At 40.2% G+C, this 25788-nt stretch overlaps 1 protein-coding gene across 1 annotated transcript; it reads right to left on the reverse strand.

Annotated features, from left to right (window-relative positions):
• Window positions 1-1301: 1301 nt before the first annotated feature.
• Window positions 1302-22263, reverse strand: LOC140360829 (GDNF family receptor alpha-4-like). Its single transcript, XM_072446243.1, has 8 exons — window positions 22029-22263; window positions 14444-14710; window positions 14279-14371; window positions 13842-14211; window positions 12513-12622; window positions 11947-12081; window positions 9578-9726; window positions 1302-2777 (listed from the first exon to the last, which is right to left on the reverse strand). The coding sequence occupies exons 1-8, from the start codon at window positions 22129-22131 to the stop codon at window positions 2571-2573; spliced, it is 1434 nt and encodes a 477-aa protein (XP_072302344.1). The 5' UTR covers window positions 22132-22263; the 3' UTR covers window positions 1302-2570.
• Window positions 22264-25788: the final 3525 nt, after the last annotated feature.

Consider the following 25788-nt stretch of genomic DNA (forward strand, 5'->3'; position numbering starts at 1 on the left):
GTGGTTGTCCTATAACCTGAAAGTTGTGTTGCTTATTGGCGGTTTGGTTTATACGTAGTACGGCTGTGGCTTAATGAATCCTAATGTGCTTTGTACTTCATTTGTATTTTTTTACATTCTGCACCTTCAGTGGAAAGTATCCGCTCATCACGGTAGTTTTACGCCTCAAACTGTTACGTCTTGGCTCACTGTGACGAGAGCGGCCGGCAACCTGCCACCAAACTCAGATTATTTTAGATTGTGCCAATTTAATTAGAGCCCATTTGTGTTAAACTAAATATATCAAAGCTGTCCACTTGAGCCTGAAACTAAAAGCCAGAAAATTAGATGAGCTCCAGTTTGCACTTAAAACGACATTACAAACGGTCTTTTTCTGCTGAGCCTTTGTCACTGAGCATTAAAGGAATTAAGACGAGCAACTCTCCATGAGCCATTGTTTTTAGGACAATTTGTCTTATTTCTGTGTCTTTCGAAGCACATGGAACGTTCAGCTCAAAGTACACGTGATAGATGCACTTTAGAATAGTTAAGTTGGTGTAGAAAGATGAAAGGAAAACCACAGAGTGAATGCAAATGAAACAAAAGGCGACACTGTTATGGACTTGTTTTGAAGGATGTGACAATGTGGCTTTTATTTTTTCAACAGGTACATTGTTTTATAATCCAAAAAGATGTATTTGGCTTTCGTTAGCTCTAGATGCTGTTATTTCCTCTATTACTGGTCTGATAGAGGAAATACATCTATCTGAATGTACATTGTTGTCACAGACTTGCACCATATGATGAACTATTTGCAGTGTACGTCTTTACAAAGATCAGCCGCAAAACCTCCCTGTACAACCTGTTCACATTTATGAAATACATTTTTGGCTTACAACAAGTGCTCATAAACACAGATGATGTATTTTACAAAGTTTACAATTATAAAATGGACACATGACTTCTGCCACTTACATATTTAAACTACTCTTTATTGAAGTAATACAAAGTGCCATGCGTTCAGCCAAACAGTTCATTTACACACTGTATTCAGATTGTATTCAACAGTCCAGGGCAGTTTTGTGTGCGCAGACAAGCTGTGTGTGGCTTATTTTAAAGCATTACACACTTAAACTATCTGTTTATGGGTAATATTTTTTATATATTTCATTATGTAAGCTATTCGTTTAAGTAATGGGTTCAGTAATGATTTTTTTTTACAGTTTCCAATGTTTGTAAAGAATGCTTCTTCATCATCTTCACCGGAAATGTGGATGAGTTACTAGGACATACTAAAGTGGACTGCTGACTAGTCTTTTTAGTTTATTTCCTATTTGAATTGAACACTTGGAAAGTCTCCAGTGTTTTAAAATGACCACAATTTGCCTCTTTGACAAACTTCTCGTCCATTACCTACAAAGCTTCCCTGCAGCTGAGCAATTTCACCAGAAAATAAGAAGCTAAGAGGAAAATCATTACCATCAGTATAAGATATCTGAAGAAGACGGAGAGAAATGTCGGGCAGACAGAGAGCGCGAGAGGTCTGTTACTCCACTGTCCAGCACCAGCGTATCGCCGCATCTCTCCCTCCGCTCTGGGATATGCAGCACTAAAAACAGCAGATATATTGTGAAAGGGGCTGACAGCAGTAAATTGGCTATTTGCTCCCCTGAGCCTTTTCACAGACTTCCAGCACCTCACAATCGGCAAAGCACAGCAATTGCCCATGTTGCGGTTCTACACGTAACTCACAAGAATTTAATCGTATGACTTTGGCCTTTAGTCAAGTTACGGGTCAACAAAGGGCCTATTTCTTCATGCGCGCCAAATCAGGCCAAAACCGTCGTTGCTTGAACACAAATTACTTCCTGATTTAGCACTACTCTGCAACAAACTTCCATAACTGCCATAACTGGTTAAGTGGTGTTCTCACGAGCTTGTTGTGACGTGGATTAACTTCCTCGACCACAGAAATGGAAATGAGAGGAAACGCCAAAGGGGGGACAAAAAGGCGGATGTGACATGAGTCATGAAATAGAAATCAAAAGCGCACACTCAGGCTGGCTGCAGCAAACTTGTTTTTTTGTATGTATATATATAATGAGAGTGGCTTTGGGCCATGAGCTTTTGTTAAAAGAGGAGGAAGCGACAGAGTGGAGTCCTTTCAGTACTTTTTTAGCTTAGAAGCTCTCCACATCCATGTTCTTTAAGACTGCAGGACGTTGTGCACAGAATTGGAAATTGCTGATTCAATCCTCGAGCCGTCAATTTCATCCTGCCAATCTGTATCTTCTGTGGCACTGATGTGAGTATGAATATATCTGCCACTGCATCTATAATGTAGGCATATGTACAACCACGTATGATTCTGATAATGCAGTCACAGTTGCAAGTCTCGACAGTCAGTGAGGGTTGCATTGGAAAGAGCACCACAGCCTTTAAACTCAAACACTATGCAGCCTTCCACACACTATGCAGCCTCCCAAGAGAAAAGGTGAAATTATTATGATGTGCAGTGGCAGGTGTGGCACAGAGCTGCACTGGTTTGCACAAAGCAGTTACTCTGTCATTGTAGGGATTGTTCAAAAGCATCAACAGTCCCAGTGCAGTGCGGACAGTGGCACCAGCAGCAGCAGCAGCAGCAGTAGCACAGGTAGTGGTCGCTCCGCTGCTCCGTGCTGACTGCCCTTTGCTCCAGATTCCACGTTGGAGTCCTTCTCTGAATACGGAGGAATCACGTTGAACTCCTTCCTACTTCTTTGCTCTTGCTCTGGCTCCTCTTCCTCGCTGTCATCCATCTGAAATAAAAGGAGCACAGTTGCTTTATCTCCAATTAGCCAAAGAAGTGGAGTGAGGTGGGAAACTTAGGTTAAATTACATCAAAACACCAACTAAAGCGAATTCGTCTAATCCTGCGTCAGCGTGCTCACATATGAACCCAGTATGCCACTTGCATTGGAAGCAAGGGCAGAGACAAGGCAAGGCAATAACCGACTAGGTTCTAAAGGCAGATTTAATTCAAGTCTAATGGGTTTGAATGGTAAAGCCACAGGGTTTTGATGTCCTCGCGTTTTGAATTACATTAAGGTGCTTTTGTATTCCCTTTGTGCACTGGAATCATGGAATGACTCAGAGGCGCTGTGCAGTGGGGAAGAGGTTCTCAATTGCGTTACATAAATTGCGTATGGCAGGTTAGATAACACATATCGCTAATACATAGTGGACATGATTATATTTAAGATCGACCCCCCCAGTTTGATTCTGGCGAAGTTTGTAATGTTATTTCCTGGTTGGACGTGAACAGCAGATGTGACAGGTCATTCAACAACTGTTACTTAGCAACCTTTATGTTAACAAGGGCCTAAATCCATATAAATTACATAACAGTTATGATTTGACAAATAATAATATCTGATAGTACCTTTATTTTTCTTAATTACTGTTTAAAATGTCCGCTGTGTGTGACATAGAATGAGGGATTCTGTTTTAGAACTTCTATCTTTATTTACTGTAATGTTCAACTTTTATTTTTTATTTTCCTTCACAAACTGCAACTTGACTGACGTTAAACCTTTGTTAAATATTAACCACAGGGACCATTCCACCAAAAGCATTATTAGAAAGACATGAAAATCTGTCATATCTCACTCTAAGTATGAAAATGTGAATGAAAAGAAATATTCAAGCACATGCAAAAAACAACTTAAGATTTAAAGCTTCAAATATGATGTTTTTGATAAAGAATTACAGGAGAAATTTGAATAAATGTCCTAATTTTTGTAGAGAATTAAAACCTTAAGTCAGGATGTCACCATGAACGCACTAAATACTTAATTTACTTTTCAGTCTAGTTCAAAAGTATCCACTGTAAAACAACTTAAGCAAAGTACAGGTACATAAAAATGTTACTTTAGTACAGTACTTTTACTTTGTGCTTTTTGCTGTGGCAAGATACAGCTCTTTTTCATACCAACAATTACTGTGAAGTGTTATCCATCAATCATCATATGGGAATGACTTAAACTCCTGGCGGCAAGAGAACTCTCATAAGATCATGGTGAAGAGATTAAAATGTTATGGTACAATATGTCACTCTTGCTGCGCTACGACAGTTCACTACAGCGAGTACAGGGCGTATGTGCCTGCCTTAAATGTCCTTATAGTGCTTAAGTTTACACAGTGATTATTTATGGGGATTTATTGGATGCACATCATGACTCTGCTGAGTCCGATGCTAAATATTATCAAATATAAAATCTTGAAATCTTATATATTATTACAGCGTTGTATTTTTAGAGGTTTAAATGTTTTTTGCACGCTTTTGGCAGACTTTTGACATTGACGACAATTATTTCCTACAGTATATATTTGTATTAGGGCTGGGCAAGTTAACGCGTTATTATCGCGTTAACTCATCACTTATTTTAACGCGCGTTAACGCAGGTCGGATTCCCCTGGTCCGCACCAGTTCTGAAGCCAAAGAACTGCTGCAGCCGACTCAGAATTTGAGCGCGTGTACATTAGAAAGACAAACGCACCGGACGCGCGTTATTGACGCCCCGGACTCATGTCCGTAGAATACACTCAGCAGCTGAAGTGCGTCTGAGTCGTCCTGCACATGCGCAGTGGAGGAGTTGTGCTGTGCCGCTTTTCTCGTGGTCTAAATGGATTTTAATGTTGGACCATGGCTTTGGTTTATTAACTTTACAAAGTCAGCGGCTATAGGCGCCAGCCGAGGCAACCCGCCGGGGGCCCGCGTGAGCAGGTCCCGCCGCCGCCGGGGCCCCGCGAGAGCAGGTCCCGCCGGGGCCCCGTAGCTGGGGAGATCCGCGAGAAGGGCCCGGCGCACGTCTTGAAAACGTGACTAATCTGGTGCCTTAGCAACTGGCTTAGTGCAGAGGAGTAAAAAACACCCAGTTTTAGGAATCTACAAACTTTTCTGGTTCTTTTCAATGCCCTGGCAGTGGCAATAAGCTTTAGTTTTGTGTTTGATAACATTGTTTAAGTTAAAATGTACACAATGTATTTAATTTTTATTTAACTGGTTAAGTGTTTGTTTGCACAACTAATGTTATGGCGCTTTAGTGTCAAGTTCTAAGAATTTACAAACTGTACTGAAGTGTTTTCTGGTTTAGGGACGTTTGGTACTAGACTGGTTCTGCTGCTCCTAAAATGTGTTTTGAGTGTCTAATGTTTAATGAGATTACAATGTTTCTGACGTTACCTCTGATGAATTAATCGTGATTAATCAGGGAAATAATGCGATTAATCGCGATTAAAAATTTTAATCGTTGCCCAGCCCTAATTTGTATGTCATGGAGATAGCTATGGACCCCTGAATTGCTACAGACTTTTTTTTTTACACCAAACCCAGCATAAGACCTTCCCGAGGAACTACTTGAGCAAATGGTCGATCTCATCACCGACCAAATCAACAGAGTAAAGTAAGAGCGAGGCTTAGAAGAGTTTTCCAGAGTTGACTTGGCTCAAGCAGGACACAGAGATGGGACATGGGGACACACATTGTTAAATTGAATGAATAGAAATGAAGGTTTTGTGATTACTGCCATGTGTTTGTGATTTGATTGTAATTTTTCCTTGTGTATGAATTGTGCTCTACAAATAAACTTGTCTTGCCTGTGATGCCCGGGCTAAAGAGAGACAGAGAGGAATCTTGTGTCCTGGGCAATGTTCCCTCTAATTTTTCATGTGTTTGGGCAAACACACAAGCTCACTGGGCACACTGAGGACCACTGTGAGCAACATCAGATGTGCCCCCTGTGGCCACACACCAGTATCACGCTTGCCTGACCCGCCAGCCCCGCCCACATTCTGTTAGAATGCGCAAGGGTCTGGAATCGGAGTCAGAGCCAATGAAATCGTCGGTAATCCAGTTACCAACAACGCGTCACACTGAGATACGAAAGTAGCGCTTTCCACCCCCGTTCCAAAACATTCAAGATGGCGGACCCGGCTCGTGACCCGGCTCGTGACCCGGCTCGTGACCGAGTGTTTACTTCTGCTCTCGCTTCGGTTTGAACAATCAGGAAAGTCCGCTCTACTCGCCATGATGAACGTGCGTTAGATGCGGTTATATGAAGGGCGTCATCGCGATTCAGGAGACATTTTCTGCGTTCGGGGACGGATAACACGCCTTGTTGACATGGGCTACGTAATATCCGGTTAAGCGTGTCGTGTTTTTTGCGTCACTTCTGGGTTTATGTGATTGGTTCTGTCTCTGCTCTCTAAACTCTGCCTTAGAAATTGAACCTCAGCGGTCGAGCCCCAGACCCACACACAGTTTTGATGAGTAGTCTGCCAAAACGTGCTGGGAATGGCTGGTCAGGCAAGTATCACGCCTGTTCAAAACCTTGGATCATAGCAAGTTAGGGATCATCTCAAAATAGGTTGAAGCTTAAAAGACGATTTTGTTTTCGTCTCTCTCTGGACCCCCTCCCCCCCTCAAAAGACTAAAACAAAAAATTCTGGCTTCACATAAAATTTTACGCGTTGATAAAACGATAGTAGCTTGATAGACCCTGCAAACCTCTAGTCCCTGAACATCCTTTGGTAAGTTTATATTTAGAAGTTATAAACTCTCCAAATAATGTCACCTGTCACACATGTTTGTTTACTCAATCCACTTGGTCCATGGGCCCTACGGCACATCCCATTCAACCCAAACTGTGAGATGACCACATTGAGATAGTCTCAAGAGGATGAGAGAGTGAGAAACTCATGTTTCTTGTCAAAACCTGTAATTGTCAATTGTCTGCGTTACATCTTACTTCCCAACCCTCCCGATTTAGTCAGGAGTCTCCTGATTTGGGTCCTGTTTCGAGAGACTAAATCTCCCGATTTGAAGATATTTCAATCGAAAAATCAACAATCAACCTTTTCTACGCCGTTATCCTTAATGTTGGTAGCGAAGGTGAGCGGGGGGGAACAGCTGACACGGGTTCCGCCATGTTTGTTGTGATTACGCTTAGAATGCTGGGCGTGTTTCCACCCAGAATGCAAATCGCGAAGTTAAAGTGCGCAGGTGGTATTTTATATGAAATAGACGTAATCATGATGAACAACGTGAGTGGGGCCGAAACTAGTGGCGCCGACAATGACAAACCGACAAAAAAAAAGAAATACAGGTGTAGGTTGTATGAATGTATCAGATAATGTATCAAGTAAAATGTGTGTCTTTGTTGTTTTTTTTTGTTTTGATCTCTTTCTGATGAAATTTGAAATCTCCCTCTTTGGGGGGCAATCTGCCACTTTTTTCACTGGGATGATAGATAAATTGGGAAGTATGTAACAAGCAATTTGGCCGGATTATTATTTCCTATTTCCTTTAAATTTGAACTTCTACATTTACTTTACTTTTGTTTTAAAAGAAAGAGAGAGAGAGAGAGAGAGAGAGAGAGAGAGAGAGAATTGTTTAGTTTAATCCATGTTTGAAATGGCCTATTTTGACAACACAATCCAAAAACTGCATAATCTCTGTATATTGTGTACATTTGTGCAGCCACTGAGCAATATATTTAACAGCAAATCAAAGCTCCGCTCTTGTCTTGCATTGGTCAGTCATAATTAAATGCTCCAGCGCATTTGAATCAGCAGTTACCCACAATGCAATTCCATAAAATCGGAACAACAGTAGAAAAGGAGTTGTCAGCAATGATGTATCTTTTACTGTGACCCCACTCATCATTTAGACTTTTAAACTGCTCTTGTTCTTTGACCTGAAAAAACACAGATATTGGCATATGCCTCAGTACACTGATAAAATATATATTGGACACTTTCTTGACCACCAGCCAGTTCCTTCCCTGTACTGAAAATACAAACAACTTGAGTACACAAGCTAGCATCAATCATATGTGGCCTTTATTATCAGATAATTTCAGCAAACAGAGATGCTGGAGGCCGCTCTGTGGACAGTAACTGTAGGTAAACAATACTACAGTAACTCTGTGCCCTAAGGAAGTAGCTGTCACCACATTGCACTCACGGCCCAGCTGTGGTGTTACAAGACAGACCGTTTCCTTTGGCCACTAATGACCACCAAACAAACCATTTTATTTTTCTCTGCTTTTTTTTCCCTTTCCAAATTGAAGATAATATGTTGTTACATATACACATACAATTCAGGTTTATGAACATATTTTGTAAGTACAAATATGTAACATCACGCTGTAGTATACTGTAGGTAGCTTCAATTCAAAATAATGTCAAATGGAGGTCATCAACAATTTAAGCTTGTACAAACAAACCAAACAACAGCTGAAACACGGTCATTTGGAGTTCTGATGTAAACTCACAACACTCAGCTGTAGTTTCTTGTGTTGCCAAGCTGTTGTTATAGAAGACAGGCTTTTGTCTGCTCTGTCTACTTTATGTTTATTTATTTTATTAAGATACTTCAAATCAATATGGCGATTTAAAACGTCTTAATAAAATAAGTGAACCGAGGCGTTGATTTCCGCCAACCCCGTCACGGTTATCATAAACGTCATCACAATAAAGTGCAGCGCATGCGGCCCGTTTATGGAGAGCAAAGAGCAAAGAGCAAAAGCAGATTCATTTTGGTTTGAGTCTAAATGGTGTGGTTTGGTTTGCAGTTGAGTGCTAATGTGCTAAAACAGTTACAACTTGTCGGAGTTAATGGGCCAGAGCACCATTCATCGCAAATAGGTTATAAGATTTAACAGAAAAGGTTTTTATTTTCTCTCTCTGAGTTTATTGTGTAATCACTGCAACAATAGGGCATAGATGACAATTTGTATGCCTATTATTTTTATATAATTAAACAAATAAAATATGCACAATCCCCCGGTCAGGATCGACTTTGCAGTTTCCGGTTTAACCCTATTGGCAGCTAAACACCAACGCAACTAAAGATAACGCATTGTATTTTAGTCCAAAGTAAGGGTGCAACTAACAATGTGATGTCCACTCACCCACGAGCGGCACAGATTTTTTCAAATGAATGTTAATCTGATATGGCTAAAATATGCTTACTGTAGGCCATTTTGTTTTAATAGTGCTGCTGTCCTTGTTATAAAACATTTATGGCGCATGTTTTAGAGTCTGTATAGTCCATCCAGATGACAAAGTAATGATTGCAAGCCCATAGTCCAATGCAAACTTCAAGGTTGGATGCTTGCTAGTATTCTTTCATTACCGCATAAGTCAATGAAGAAATCCTTTAGTTGGCTAAAGATATCGTGGTCTTATTGAAATGTGTGTTTTTATGCATGATGAGATTCACTGCAGCCCTTTGATAAACCGTTTTACAAACAGTAAGTTTATATTTGCGTTGCATCCGTTAATACCCAGTGTATTGTCCCTTTAGGCACAGGATTCCAAACCGCGTCGTTTTAAAATAAACAACTGAACAGCATATAAAAGTCCTCGTGCTGTTAAAGGGATTGCCGAATAACACGCAGGTGAAGAAATGAAGAGGATTTAAGCTATTCTGAGCCAGAGGGAGTGCAAACATGAATGCCGGGGTAACACATTGCTGGGAGAAAAAAACACCTTCAGCTAATCCTCGAGCACAAAGAGGAAAGGAGCAGATCTGGAGGTGACAGAGTGCACTTACACTATTGGATTCTGGGAAGGTGTTGTGGCTGATGTGGAGCCTCTCTGGGTGCACGTCTTCAGAGGAGGGAGAGTCGGGCACTGCAGTGTTGTCCTCGGAGGAGGGAGGAGGAGGGACAACTGAGACCCCCATAGAGCTGATGGCGCTCCCTGAAACACAAGCAGCAGGGGTCAGGCTCATTAAGTCATTACTTATCCTCAAGGCATCACAGCAAATATCAGACGCACTGGTTTGAAGATGAATGTCTGAGCACGGAAAACTGCACGACACAAATGATAGTGGGCGGTCAATTGTTCTACAGTGTTGTTTTGAGCTGTAAACAATAGGCGTTAATTAAAGAAGATCGATGATAAGATAGTGACTGCAAAGAAAAACACTGCTTATATTGTAGTGGCAGATTTATGAATGAGTACTTTGCAGAATTTACAGTCAGAAATAACAGCAAAATGTAGCGTACCACAATGGGGGGAATCGCTTCTGTATCGTATCGGCTACGGATGGTCCGATATGAATGTTTTGAGCCGATACCGCTATATGTCTTAATGTTGTGGCTGTGAATAAGACAGATTTATCTTAATAAAGTTCACAAATTAACTTTTCACTGTAGTAAAAAAAAGTAACAATATTTATTTTTATGAGCTATATTAAGCGACATGATTGTGTAAAAAAAAGTGGCATCCTATTTACAATGTTTAAGTAAATGATCTGTTTAAAGTCAAATGTGATGTACTGAGGACCAGCTGAGGATCACACATGAGCTCACACAGTCTGGGGCAGTGCAGGACAAATATCGGTGCCAAATATCGGCAACATTTTCAACAATATCTGGAGAAACCAATATTGGATCATCATCCCTACTATCAGCTCATATTCCCTTACTTTTGCTCATAAAATTGAGCATTATTTATATTTATGTGTATATGTATTTGAGGTAGAACTTACTTGTATTAAATTACAATAAAACCGTTTCAAAGCGAATTCGTTTTCTCTCTTTCATTCATCATTGCTTTAAAAAACATTGCTAAATTGGTTTTCCTGAGACAAGTTGTTGTGTATCTGTTGTATGTTGTGCTACTTTTTTGGCCAAAGCTCAACATGAAGTCACTTTCTGTTTACCAGATTCAGTTGAAGGATTTATCGACTCTAGAGACTTGGAAATGCGTAATCGCAACTGGAACCGGGCCAAACAGAAGATGGAATATCTCAGATTTATTTATTCAGGGGAAAAAAATCATGGTCTACTAATTTGCACTTTCTATTAATTATAGTCGGCTTCATTTGAATTCTGTGTTAATGCGTATTATAAAACACTCAGAGCAGATCAATTTAGTTTCACACTGATGAGATGACAGCAGAAAGGTAGCGCTTCCCTCGTCACTGTCACACGGGGACACTGAGCCTGCCACTCCAATCACTGCAGATGCATGGAAATAATCAGGCTTTTGGCAGTGTCTCTGCTCAAACTGATGTCTGGGTGAGCAAACCCATAAGTTTTAATCAATAAGGTTTTCTTAGTCTCATCTTGGATTAAGTGTATCAAAGTCGTTTTTTACTTCTACGTGTTATGAATTAGTGATATGAGCCAATTACCAATAGTTGCATATCATTTTTTATTAAACACATGAATAACTGAATAAAGAGTTTTTACTTGAATTGTACTATGAGACTCTTCTGGTGGGGGGTCGCCACTCGCTTGTCTCCATGAAGATGCAATGTCTTTGCCCAGAATCTTCCACATAATGGTATTAAGTCTGTCTCTTTTCCCTTGAGGGTGAACACTTTTTGACAATGGGTTATTCTAACACTTAGCATTGAGGAAATTACAGCTTCAGGAGAAGGTTAAACTTCCAACCTGCCTCAGAAGATGTTAAATTTGGGCATTGTATGGCCTAACTGTTGTCACTTTGATGCTTTACGTAAGACATAGAGTTGTCACAATACTAAAATGTCATGATCATGATGCTAAGGTCAAGATAATTTTATACTGTACTGTACTCTATACAAGTCAAATGTTGTCTTATTAATGTTTAGTATAAATTATTATTAAATTATGATCTGGTTTCAGTACTAATGACCATTCTGCATTATTATTATGCCTATTAACACCTATAATCATTCATCAAGTCTTAAACATTTAAAAAGCAAGCTATACTGAACCCTAACCAATAAACTGTACAGTGTACAGTGTACCTTCACTTTATCCTGAAGGATGACTACAGAGCTTTAGCACAGCAATGCCTGATATCAAGTCATGCAGTTCTTTGACATTTACTATAGATTCACTGATTGTGTTTCTAATTTTCAGATCTACTCAGACCCTTGTTTATTACAGTGGGCAGTGATGTCCCTCCTGTATGTTGTGTACTTACGTAGACAGATGTTGGAGGAGAAGAGCGTTAGGATCCGCTGACAGTTCTGCCACTCGTTCCCGCTGCCCTCACACGAGCACCACTGCGACACCTCCGTGCTGCTGTTGCTCACATAGTTTGGCGTCATAATAGTACCTAGAGAGACAAAAAGAAAACCATTGGATATTAGATGGACTACTATAGGAAAACTTTTAACTTAATATTTCCAGGTGGCACAGTTTTTCATTTCCAACTCACACCTGTGCAGAGATAAGACACAATAATATTACATCCCCTGGGAGGCTCGGTGTCCACTTGTCAGGCTCTTGATATTAATAATTGCAGGTGCACAATATTACAGTTTTTGAAGGAATGTGAAGACAAAAAGAAATCATGACTTCCGGGTCATTTGCTGGAAATGGTAAATCGAGTTTTAAAAGTGGAGGCAACTGAATCTGAGACTAGCCAACTCAGCGTTTATTAAAGTTAACACTGTTGCCACAATCACATCCAAGCTATTAAAAATGTTTCTTCAAATCATTCCCTTCATAGATATTATGTATTTTGCAGTCACTTCTGAAACTCACCAATGAGTCCAGCATAGGCCTTGAGGCACATAGCTCTGCTCTCGCGGACACATCCAGACTGGGACTGCAATGAGGGCTGGCAGTTTTGCTGGAAATCTGCAAAACGTGATCTATAAACACAAAACAAACTATCATAAAAGAGAAAGCAATGGTTTTCAGATTTAGAACAACATTTTAAAAAGTATTCAGGTCCCTGAGTCAATATGGAACCGCCTTTCTCTGCAACTAGCTTTGCACACCTGTTGTTTTTGTAAACAGCAGTTTTCAGATCCTTCTAGATTCTCTATTGGATTTAGGTCTGAACTTTGGGCCAGGAAGACATGCAGTAAATTGTCGGAGTCGGGATTCAAACTCACGACACTATAAATGTGGCTGCACATGGAGCCTGACATGTGGAACCACTCGACAACCGGGCAGCACAGGCCTATTTCCATCTCCAAATGATGGATTGAACAGTGCTCTGTAAGATGTTCAAAGCTTGGGTTTTTTTTTTAATAACCGAAACATCCCTGACCTGTCTGGTGTGTTAAGTTTGTGGTCATGACAAAATGTCGAGGGGACCGAATACTTTTGCAAGCCACTGTAAATGCCAGGATGTAATGCCTAAACCATTAACACTTAAAGGCGCAATGCGCGATTTTTCGGCGATTTGAGAACGCAGGCGGAAGTGCGCATGCGCACTCCCCCGTGCGGACTGATACAACACACACGTGCGTTTGTTTATGATCGCATCGCATCTCTCGTCTCCCATAGATTTCCATCTCTTATGAGTCAGCTTGAACTGTCTTTCTCCGTCTTCATTTTGTCCCGTACACTGAGGGAACTATATTATGATAGATCAATGCGCTTAGACACGCGGAACCGTGCTGCTCGTAGGGACAAACCGCACGCGGCTGCAGGTGAGCGGTAGGTGCGTTTTATGATTGATAAGTGGCAGGACTAATTGGCAGTCCACGCCACGAGGAAATAAGACTCAGATTTTGGTCAAAAAAATCATCCATTCAACCTTTAAGATTTCTGAGATGGACATCACCAATTACAGGCATTTCAATAAAAAGTGACAGTAAAATGATTTGATTTAAGGCATTCTGTTAGATGTTTTGTTAAATTGTAAACACATCCTGTTTTATTTATTACATGAAAAATATTGTTTTTCAGTTATAAGTTATAAACTCAGATATCTTTTGAAGATTTGTTTTTGTAGTTGATTTTGATTTACTTTGTGAGTATTATTAACTAGAGAGGTGCTTCTTCATTTCGTCTGAAGATTTGGTGCTAAAGTGAAATGCCTATAGCTTATCACGTTGTTTAAAAGCTCTTCAGTCGTACCTGCACAGCTCGTCTCTGGCGCAGTAGGTGTGCAGGCTCAGGCAGTTGGGTTTGCCCACTCTTTCTTCTCCTCTCACAGTCTCCTCATAAGAACATGAGGGGACGATAGTTTTGCGTCGCCGCTCACCGCACAGAGTGTCCGAGCAGGGGCAGAAAAGCAGAGCAAAGCTATACTCCTCCGGGACACGTTCCAGGAAGCGCCGTAACGCTTTGTGGCATTTCTGTCGGTTGCAGCTGCTGTCGGACAGGCCTGATCTCTTAGTGCAGGCCACCACATATTCTGAGCGCAAAGACCCGCACTTCTCAAACAGCCCACAGTCCTGCGCTGCCTTCAGACACTGGTTCTGTCCATCCACTGACAGAGAAGAGGCTGTGGAGGGGCACTACGGTAAGAAATCACTCATGTGGGAGGACAAACCATGTGAGAGCAGCTGTACCTGACATTATAGAGGCCATTCGGGACATCTCGATGTTCCTCACCAGGTTGACCTTCAGTTCTTCATAAGGAGATATGTCATACTCTTCATATGCTGAACAAGAAACACTCCATTTTAAAACATGTAACAGAGTCTCTTTGTGGCCACAAATATCAGTGACTGCACCTGCAAATCGGATCATCCAGTAGACCTTCAGGCAGTGCTCCTCTCGTTTGGAGCCCCGCTGACACTTGCACACCTGTAGGGGGCGATAGTACTGCAGAGCATGCTGGGCCTCCAGGCACTCGAGCCGACCGTCGGAACTGAGCGGAGACACCGCCTCCTCGGCTGCACAGTATTCCAGCAGCCGATACTGTCCCATACAGGACTGGTCCTGCACGCAGCCCTGCTCCGCCACCACACAGTCCAGAGAGGCCCGAACCAGAGCACTGCCTGCACAGAAGGAGCAGAGGTCAGAGAGGAACAAAAGCTGCTCCACTGGCTTTTGGTACTGTCTCACTTTTCTTTGCGCTGAATATTTCAGTAGAGGTTTTCAAAGCTGCTGTGTTCTGAGCTCATGCCTGAATTGAAAATGCCTTGGACTGGCTCTTGGTCTGGAGCGTTCACAGCAGCCACAAGCTTGGGCTTCGGATCTACAGCAGAGTGTGCACTATACACACAAACCATGTACATACAGTACAGTGCAGTACATTTTAAATGTTCTAAAAACACAAAAACCTAAGTGGTTTAACTTCTTAATTCATGAACAGATCAAAACTAGTCCATAAAGTACAATGCAGTGGCGTGCCGCGACTTTTATGGATGGGCAAGCAGACCTGGGGTGTTCCTCAATATTTAAAGGATAATAGAAAAGTGAAAAGAAGAAAAAGGAAAAAAAACAATGCCATTCTACCGGGGTCTCCTACGTGAAAGGCAAACACCTATCCTACTGAGCTAAACTCTCATAACATGAGATTAAATAAGCCTTATATATATATATAATACCCTTATATAAGCCTTCAGAGGTGGGTTGAAACTTGGCGCTGCTGTTGCTTCACTTCTCCTCGCACATGCTCAGTTAGGGCAAAACCTGCAAACATGCTCCCAGGTTAGCCTTCAGCACTACTCTTCAGCGTGTTTTGAGCATAGATCCATGGGTTTGAAGCTGTGTGGTCCTCAGAGCGCAGAAGCTGCTTTCTGCTCTGATTCTAAAAGCTCATGTTAGAGAGCGAAGCATGAACAGGCCTCTGAACACGGCCACAGACTGAGACGCTGCGGCAAATTAAGAATCATAATCACAGCAGTAATGCCCAGCGGCCTGTAGCGACCACTAAAAGACACTGTGAGATCAGCCAAGCTTCAGCAGAAGTGAGGGGGAAACTGGCTTATTTTAGAACAATTCATATATACTTGTGACACACGGTCATTTTAGATTTTGTTGACCAATCACTGTTTGCCTGTGTTTGTAACACAGCGTGAAATGAGGATGAGACTGGGTAATGACATGCAGTAAATAGTCAAGAGCCAAATTCAAACCCACAACAACACGGCCTGCCCCACAGAGAGAGAGAGAGAGAGAGAGAGAGAGAGAGAGAGAGAGAGAAACCTTGCAAACAGGGCCACCTGGGCTTTAGATGTAATACATACTAAGGAAAATGCCCAATACTCATGTTGTACAACGTCCTCTCTCACACTTCATTCTTTTACCAGTGTTGTTCTTTAATAAATATCCCAACCATGTCCACCTGGTCTCAGTGAAAACATCTAGCACGAACAATAATCCTTTCCATTCTTCATTTTCAGCACCACTGTCTAAACTTTAAAAGAACTGATGGGTCTTTTACAAGTTATGAAATTTGAATCTAAATTAACCTTTTCCCACTGGTGTCATAAAGCCAACTCTTTGTAAATGGAAATCAAGTTATGTCGGGGTGGTTCAAGTATAAACCCTGCACAGTGGCAGGTGAAGCTGCCAAGTGTCTATTTGATTCAAGCTACATTCAAATATTTTCAAAGCCATAAAACAGATGGTCAGCTGAGGTGTTTAAAATCAAGATCAACCATTTTGATTTGTGGCACAAATGAAATGGGCTGTTATTACTTTAAAGGTAAAATATGTGCAGTTAGTTCATTCCACTGAAGTCCTTCTTGTTATACTCAGCATTTTAACTTCCAGCCAATCAGGTCCATAGTCATTAACATTATACATATGAAGCAGGTTTAGTATAATTATGATATTGTAGAAGAGTAGAGCCATTCCCCTGGGCCACATATGCACTAATCCTTTTCATGTATTTCTCTATTAGGACCTTTTTTATTTTAGTCTTTTTCTCATCATTGTATTAATAAAATAGAATGGCATAGACCATGCCTCAATTTTATGAGTTCATCAAAATTAACTTGTTTAGAACTTTTTTTATGTGGTTGCTGTGAGTTTAGAGCAGGGCTGTTCAATTATACTTTCCATGGGGCCAGATCTTTCACAGGGCTATTGTCTGAGGGCTGAACTATAAAACTGCACCACAATTTTAATATTTATATCCAACACCCACACCACACCCACAAACAACTCGCAATGAAGAACAGTTCATCCAGACTACATTTTTCTCAGTTCTAGATTACGGTGATATTATATGTGTTAAAACCTCTGAACTCAGTTTATCATTCAGCTCTGAGGATACAGAACTCACCACTGTCAGTTCTATTCTAAAGTAGAACAGCTCTGCCTTTGTAAGGCTCTGATTGGAATTTTACCTTAACAGTGACAAGTTGTCACTGTTTGACATCTCAGGATATTTTTATCTTACAGACCCATCGTATCATCACAGAGACAGGAAAAAAGGCTTTCAACAACTTTGCCCCTGTGGAACAACACACAGAGACTTTTTAAATTAAATCATTTTATGCCTATTAATGATGGTCAAAGCACTGGTCAAAGACAACTCACAGTGCCAATGCACTTGTTTTGTATAATTTTATCTCATATTGTATGTGTAAATGTGTTTTTATATATTGGTTGATTTAATTTAATGTTTTATTTGTGTTTTAGTGTCCTGTGTTTGTTTGTTGTTTATTCTGTGTTGTGTTTTAACAGTGTACCCATGAAAAATATAACTTTTCTCATTGGTTTTCCCTGTATAAATAAATACAATTAATTAATTAATTAATTTAATTAATGGGAGAATAAACATGAAAAAAGCAGGACTAAGCAAAGACAGACCAAGTGTCTTTGCTTAGACCTGTTATTAAACCAGATTTAAACCGTGTCCTGAACCAAGACTAAACATATTGTAGGTTACATCAGGCTTAAACAACAGGACTAGACCACAGAATGTGAAACAGGACTATAAGGTCTAAATATAAAAGGCATCACAACATCTGATTAAACTGATGTTAAACGCATAGTACAGTGGGACTGAATAACAGAGCTAACATACTGCACTCAGGACAGACTCATCTCACCAGAGACGACACGTTTGCCAGGCTGGACTGGACCATATCGCTCTGTGGCTGGATTTGGTCCATGGGCCGCCATTTGTATAGCCCTGGTCTAGTCAAGTAAGACAAGTATTTTCAGGAAGGACAGTTTCGGGATCTCAAAAGGTAAGTCAGAACAAACCATAAAATCGTTTGTCCATTCCTGACTTTCTTCTCTCTTAAGCATACAATGTTTCAGCCAAGCCTGTGATTTTCCTGAAGCCTATAACACTGAGTACAATAGGTGCCTGAGAGCTTCTGATCTGCAGGTGTCGCAAACACAGCTGGCGCTCAAAACTGTCTCAAATTGCTTGAAATGCAATTTTAGCCCAACAGAAAATCTGTGAAAAATGACAAAGCTCAGGATTTGACCTCAAACCCCAATAGCTGTGTCCAGTCATGCGGCTGTGAGGAGCGTCAGTGCAACCGCTCAAATGCAAATACAGTACATGACATATATGTATTATACAAAAAACAAATTGTTTGCTTTTCTCAAAAACAAAAGTATAATATAGGGTTAAAATAAAATAAGCAGTATATAATAGTAATAGTCTTTGCAAGTAAGTCTCATCTCCACTTGAATTGTTTTATTTTCCAGCCAAAAGCAAGATAAATTCCCTACAAAACAATTTTATGTTTACATAACTCTAATGATTTATTTCTGACAAATCATTTTTCTTCAGAGTTGTTTGCTCTCATTGGTTAAACATCTGTCTAACCCTGTCTCTGCATCGTTTTTACACCAGCGTCATGCTCTCTTTCACTACGTCCACTCCTTCATTCTCTTCCTCTTTCTTACACAGCAGCTTTGCCATTTGCCCAATCACTAAAACACTACTTTCTTGATATACCAATAGATATTTGTTCATTCATTTTCTCCCGCTTGTTCCCGTTAGGTGTCGCGGGTGACTGGAGCCTATCCCAGTTTGGGCCTTAGGCGGGGTACATCCTGGACAACTCGTCGCAGGGGTAACACATAGACATAGACATAGACACAGCCATTCACTCTCACATTCACCAATAGATATATGCTCTGTCATCTGTAATGGAAGCAAAATGGAGTGACACACTTTTAATCATTAACTGATCAGATCAAAATGATACTGGTTTTAAGTTTTTGCACCAAAAATGCCAAAAATGTGAATTTCTACGTAAGAAATGTTAGTTTGATTTTTCATTACAAAGGATGGGAAATCGTCAATCATAATCTTCAATTTACTGAGCAAATAATGTTAGCTACAACTGTAAATGTCATTAAACCAGAAGTCGAAATTATTTTTGGTGTGTGAGGTGGTTATCATTTACCAAAACCACCTTGATGTGTCATCATTTGCGCTATTCTATGGTTCATCCTATTGAAACTACATCTTGTTCCAGTTTGTATTTGCCTCTATTCCAGAATGTATTTGTCTATAATATTCAAACAACTCCGTGACCAATCGATCTTCTCTAAGAACATCATGCTCCACCTGTCTCTCTCTTTCCATGTAAAAAAATGGTGTCTTCTTCTCACCACAGCAGTACATATTTCATACGTCTGTATCTCATGTACTACAATGTGCTCAATAATACTGCAAGCGCTCATACAAACCCTGGACAAACACTGGGGCCCGCACTGCAAACGCCAGAACCAAAATAAAATAAAATCGCTTGAGACAACAGCCATTAAGACGTTCACTGAGGTGTCAATCAGAAGAAAAAAACAATGTAATGTTCAATTTTATGGGGGACATTTTAATTAACATCCGAGCGTTAAACTTCAAACATCTGAAATAATTGCATGTTCAGAAGACACATTTTACGTTTTTTTTTTTATCAGAGAAATGCCTAATGGGCGGAGTGCCAGTTTAATCTTTGTGGGCCGTCGTCCTAAACGAAACTGAATTAAGAGCAGCACATGAAGACAATGGCTCAGCAGAAATGAGAGAGAATGGTCTGGAGGAAAGATAAGGAAGACTAGATCAACCTGGGGAATTTGAGTTGGAGTGCTTCCCTAATCCTATAGACGAAGATGATTGTTACACATTATAATCAACTGCGGACAATGTCCCATAAGCAACAAACATGGTGTGTTTTGTACTGACAAGTCTTCATTTCTTCTATACAATGTGTGCAGTAATGCTGTTAATCGCCTGCTGCCAGTCCACCGCTGTCCCCTCCACCACTTTCATAGATAATGATCACTGTAGAGCAAGAATCTTGTACAAAAGTTGGTACCGTTTTGTCCTGATGTCTCGCTATCCATCACACACTGGCTCTTACAATACACAAATACTATACTCATATAATTCCTGCTTTAAAACTTGCTAAAAAGATCCTGAAAATGTTCAATAGCATATGGTCACAGGCATCAGATTCACTTTTTTATCGTACTTGGACCATCGGTTATCTCTGGGATACTTGCACATTATGTCAACACTGAATGATGAAAATATGCATTGCTATTCAATTAAAATCTTCCATCTAAATTTCAATGTATTCTTCCGGTGTGCCGTCAGATCTCTTCTATTTGCCAAATTAACCCAAGTTCTAAGGGAAGACATCTCAGGAATAATGTATGAGATCTCGAAAGGCACAGCACTATTACTAATGCTACATAAATCAATGGAAAGCTGCTATTGTTAAGTTGTATTAAACACGACTGCTGCTTCAATATGAGCTATGGATTATTAATACAGACTAGACAGTGCAACTGGTGCTACTATTTCTGTTGCTCGAGATAATATACTTATTTTGGGAACATGTACTAATCAAGCATTTAACATTACGACCGCTGACAGTTGAAGTTGTATGGTGTGGTGTAAAGCTAATGAGCTGCAGGTAAAATATTGCAGCTCATTATATGCAATGAATGAGGATTGTAGTTTAAGGTGTCTATCAAATATTTTACAAGCAATTAAATCTAAGGAAGCAAATTTGTCTAATTATTCTTTATAGATTTAGAGTCATGGTCCTAGTTTGCAGTGTCCACTTTTGATTGACAGCTGTAAGTGATCGATTCGGAGCAGAGACTAGCCACTATGGTCCGAACTAACTGAGTTCTTCTCCAGAAATAACTACCAAAATATAAGTAGGTCACAGGGAAAAAACAGCTCTGCCTTTTTGGGTTAGAATTTGAATTTCCAAAGAAAACAAAATATCCAAGTCGCTGTGTGTACTACTGTAGGGCTATAAGTGCATCTCAGGTTGTTGCATGTAGGTCCACGTATAAGACTGGTGTTCATGTTCTTGCTGCTTGGTGTAAGCATCATGAATACAAAAAAGCATTATGCAAACACATGAGTGAACTTTGACCTCTGGAGAATTCCCGCTGACAGACCGTGGGCCGGCCCTGTCAGTCACTGATCTCCCACTGTTATTGTTTAAGTCATCAGCTCATACAAGGTCAGACATATTAGATGGTAAAAATAACAGGCTTCAAATAGAACAGTGTCCATGGACTATTTACATGTGAGAGCCAGAGAAACTGTATCATTAGGATGGAAGTCATAGGCATTTCCGCACATTACACCTCCAGCTTTTCTTAAAGACGATTACAACAAAAATTGGTTGCAATTAGAGCGTAATGTCAGAGCCGAGCAGAGCATCATGACAAGCAAGATAATTAGTGCTCCTAATGGTGTGTGTTTGTGTGAAATAGAGCTTGAAAATGATTGGCTGTCATGCTGTGCCTCCACCTGTGTCAGCTGTTTGACACAGGATGATCAACTATGGCTGCTCCTCCTGACAGTCACAAGAAAGCATTCATCATTTGGGGATTCTGATCTATAAAAGGAAGGTACCTGACTGTCTGAGTGCACCTCTCACCCAAATAAAACAATAAAGCTTACCCAACATTATTTAAAGTTGGGTAATATTGACAATTGATAGGATAAACATATTTGATATTTATCTTATATTAGACTATATACACATTAAAATGTAAAAAGAAAAATAAACCTGCTATGTGCTGTACACGAGACATTAGACATATACAATGTGACATCACCACTCAAATCAACATTATAATAGTTTACAGCCAAGCAGAAATATGACCTCACCACATGTTGCACTTATGGAGCTTGAGCAGCTAATGTCTAAGTTTTATGATTGCAAACAAACTTCACATTCTTTGAAAAAAGCATTAAGAGGATTTTGTCAGACTATTGAAACAAACATTTGTTACAAAGGCTTGACAGCTTTGCTTCTTCTTCTACAGTGGCAAATGCATGGCCACAAATGTATATGTGATATCCAATATTTTCTGTTTAACCTGTAAAGGATGACTGGTGTTGGGGTAGTGTAGTGGTCTTACCCTCACAGAAGATGTAGAGCAGAAATCCAGTGATCATAATGCCGTCCTGCGCTGACATTAGGGAGAGTTTGGAGAGGGAAAGTCGTGTGTGACCCGTCCACATCCAGTCTCCGAATCTATCCTTATCGATACAAAGTTAACCAAACTGAATCCTGCGCACATCTAGAGCCACCACAATTTCTCCTGATTGTTCTTGTCCCATTAATGTTCTCATAACGCACATTTGGAAAGACGATTTGACTCTAGTCTCCTCGGCCGGTCAGCCCAGTGTGGCAGTAGTTGGTGTCACCGCAGCTCCACAGTTGTCCAGTCAGAGCTGAGACCAGAGCGCGCGCACAGTGCGGCGCGTGCTTTAACGCGCGCCACACGATTGGCCACTGCCAAAGAGCGCACTGAACACGCTGCTGATCACTGCAATCCACTGTTGACAATTGGGACGTCTGTTTAAGAGTCCCCCATTTAAAAGTGCATACATCTGTTTACAGAGGCACTTTCGAGTGAGCTGCGTAAACCTATCTCTCGTGCTTTTGGTGTAATTTGAATTTGTCTTTTCTTGAAGATTAATTCTGAGAGGCTACAGCAGCCTAAATAAAAACAATGTCGCCTTTGGTTTTGAACCAGTGAACTCATTTAGTCTACACTCAAGTGGCACTTTAACGTCTAGACAATAACGCTTCGTTTTTCCTAATGGCCGTTGGTATGAGGCACTCTGGTTCAACTAACAAGCTGTTTTACCATATGGCAGCTGATAATTAGTAGGGGATTAGAAACATTCACATTTCATTTATTTTGGCATGCCCAATGGAATCAAAACGTAGACTATAATAATGGGAAGAGCAGCAGCTCTACCTTGTGGTTTGCACTGAAATGACAATCATAGACTAGCCTGCTGCGTAAACAGAGATATTTATGCAAAGAAGCAATTTAGGTTCAATGCACTGCGTTAGCCACTTTTGTGCTGTGTTTTTTTCTTTTTCCTTAATAAGTGATAAATAAATGCATAACAGCAGGCGGTACAACAAACATAACGTTGTTTTAATCCTATGTTTTTGACACTATAGTAGGCTACAACAATTCAAATCTTTACTCACTCTGATGGGTTATTTACAGGCCAATGATATACTTTTGTTGTAATAGGCCAACAGAAAGTTCTTGGTCTAGTCACTGATAGAAATGATCAAGGGAAACACTTGTGAATTTACGTTTTACTAATTTGTTCTATCATTACATTACGCTCTATCATTACAAATCCGCAAGCGGCGATGGTGGCTCTCGCCACCTGCGCGGCCGCCTTCCCGCGTGTTCGCCAACAAAACCCAACCACCCCAGCACACCTTTCTCCTCGACTGAGTGCACCAACAGTGATTGAGATTTTAAGCTTGACTAGCAGATAAATGTCGTAGCTAAATCTAGTTTTTATCTAATCGATTTGATCTTTTTTGCAACCTGGAGCGGGTGATATCTCTACATGTCTTGACTGGCCCCCGCCTACATCTCAGACCTCATTGTTCCCTACACTCCTGCGTGCTCGCTGAGGTCTGATTTTTTTCTCCCAAAAACTAGACTCAAAATCTGGGGCAACCGGACCTTTTCTCTAGTCGGCCTCCAACTTTGGAACGCTCGTCCTCCCACATAAAGACTGCACCTCCAAGTGCTGCTTTCAAGTCTCATTTAAAAACACACTTTCAATCACCGGCATTTAACCCAGCATGAGAATTGTGTGGTTCTCTGACAGTCTTTTATTATTTAGTATATTTTACATTTTTTATAATTTGTTTTTATATGGTTTGTACATATTTATTTAACATATTTTACCAGTGCTTTTTTGTACTCTGTGCAGCATTTTGGAGACTTTGTGTTAGTAAAATGTGCTATAAAAATAAAGTTGGATTGGATAGATTCTCTGGATTAAGAGTGTAAATTATCCAAAGGAGATGTGTTATTAATCTGTTTTATGTACATTCGAGTGTAAATTATCCAAAGGAGATGTGTTATTAATCTGTTTTATGTACATTCGAGTGTAAATTATCCAAAGGAGATGTGTTATTAATCTGTTTTATGTACATTCGAGTGTAAATTATCCAAAGGAGATGTGTTATGAATCTGTTTTATGTACATTAGCACATGTTATATCAAAGTTTGTAAACAAACAAAAAAATGAACATATTTGTGAGTATAGCTGTTATTTGCGCAGCGTTAAACGATCTGTCACTGCCAGACCTTGTCAAAATAAAGCTGCGTTTGAATGTGGAAGACAGCGGCCTTTATTTTGTAAGTGCCACATGAAGTGTTTAGCGGAACTTCCACAAATATTAGGGGAACTTAAGTTTAGTTTTCAGTCACGGCTTTGAACCAGCAAACCGTACACAATACAGATACAATGTGATGTACTTTATCGAGCAATTTGACCTGACCAATATTATGTGTACCAATTTGCATAAAATAATTTCTGACTTTCTAAATAGATCTGACAAGTCTGGATTTGTATGGGAAATACGGCTGTACAAAAAAGCACTGGTAAAATATGTTAAATAAATATGTACTTATTTTTATGTATATAATCATCTCCCCAAATTTTGTAGCAATCAGACATTTTTTGAACTTTTAAGTGAACTGTAGGGGCCGCTACAGTCGTGAGAGGACTTGCTCATTTATTTATTCTGTTTAATTTTTCATTCCACACCAGTGGTTGCAATTTCAGCTTTTTGGCCTGATGCATGAGGGTCTGAAAAATAATTTAAAAAAATAGGAATTGAAAGCATTTCTTGATGGGATGCTACACAATTTTCACATTTTATTGTCTGTAGATGTGGAAAGTGTTGATTTGAACAAAATCCGACAAAAAACCTAGGACAAGTACTTTAAAATGTCAGAGCAGTGGCGGCATTTTGGTTTCAAAAAGGCCGACTTCCTTTCTGTCATATTCTACTCGTCTCATTGATCTCTGTTGATCACTGTTCCGAATTTCATGAGCTTAGGCTCACATTTCCTATGTGTTTTGTTCTAGAGGGCGCTGTACAGCCTTTATTTGAGCAGCCTGTAAAATGTTGTCATGAGACAGATATTTTTATAAATTTGGACACTTTGGTGCATTTGTGCTAATCTTTAGCCTCTAAGCCTGCTTTTTATTATTTAGAATGGAGGCCCCCAGAGTCTGATGGTCAAAGACAGACAGACGTTCTTGCAAGCTCCATTTGTTTCTATTTCGGACCGAGCCAACCCCCATGTGGGACTTTTCCTCGACCTTCAGGGGGTCAAAAATGTGTAAGTGGCCCAAAGACGCTTTACATTTGATATTAAGTATTCAGTAGACCTACGTAATGTCCATAGGACAGTTAGGCTACACATTTCACTAAGATCAACATTTTTATTCCCGCTCTTATGAAAATAAACATTGCCTATTTTTCCTCAGTTTGACCATATTTGTGAAGTTTGTGAAGTCTACTTCCTGGTTGGACATGGGACAAAATGGTAATTACACAACTGTTACCTAGCAACCATATTGTAAACATAGACAGGAATCCATATAAATTGCAGAAGAATTACAAGAAATCTTTATTTTATAAAAGGAAAATAGTGTCCATTGCATGTAAATTGTCCCTGCATTTTCATTGATGTTGCTTATTGATGACAGACAAAGGCATTCTGTTTCAGAAGCATCTGAAAACCTTTGCTCTGTCTGTAGCATGTGCTCTACTGTCCAAAACACAAACATGTTCATGCGTTTGTTCTCAAATGTATTTTTGCTCTGACCACCTCC

Source organism: Eucyclogobius newberryi, unplaced genomic scaffold (assembly GCF_026437365.1).
Source record: "Eucyclogobius newberryi isolate DKJ021-1_F unplaced genomic scaffold, fEucNew1.0.hap1 SCAF_15, whole genome shotgun sequence".
Lineage (NCBI taxonomy): Eukaryota > Metazoa > Chordata > Actinopteri > Gobiiformes > Gobiidae > Eucyclogobius > Eucyclogobius newberryi.

Bases quoted from the DNA above. Each gene is read 5' to 3' on its own strand.
- LOC140360829 (XM_072446243.1), bottom strand. From the start codon at position 22,131: ATGTGGACGGGTCACACACGACTTTCCCTCTCCAAACTCTCCCTAATG. The intron at 14,711-22,028 runs GTAAGACCACTA...CCTTCTGTGCAG, and splicing joins GCTCTACATCTTCTGTGAGG to GCAGTGCTCTGGTTCGGGCC. The intron at 9,727-11,946 runs GTAAGTACACAA...CTTGTGTTTCAG, and splicing joins CTCCTCCAACATCTGTCTAC to GGAGCGCCATCAGCTCTATG.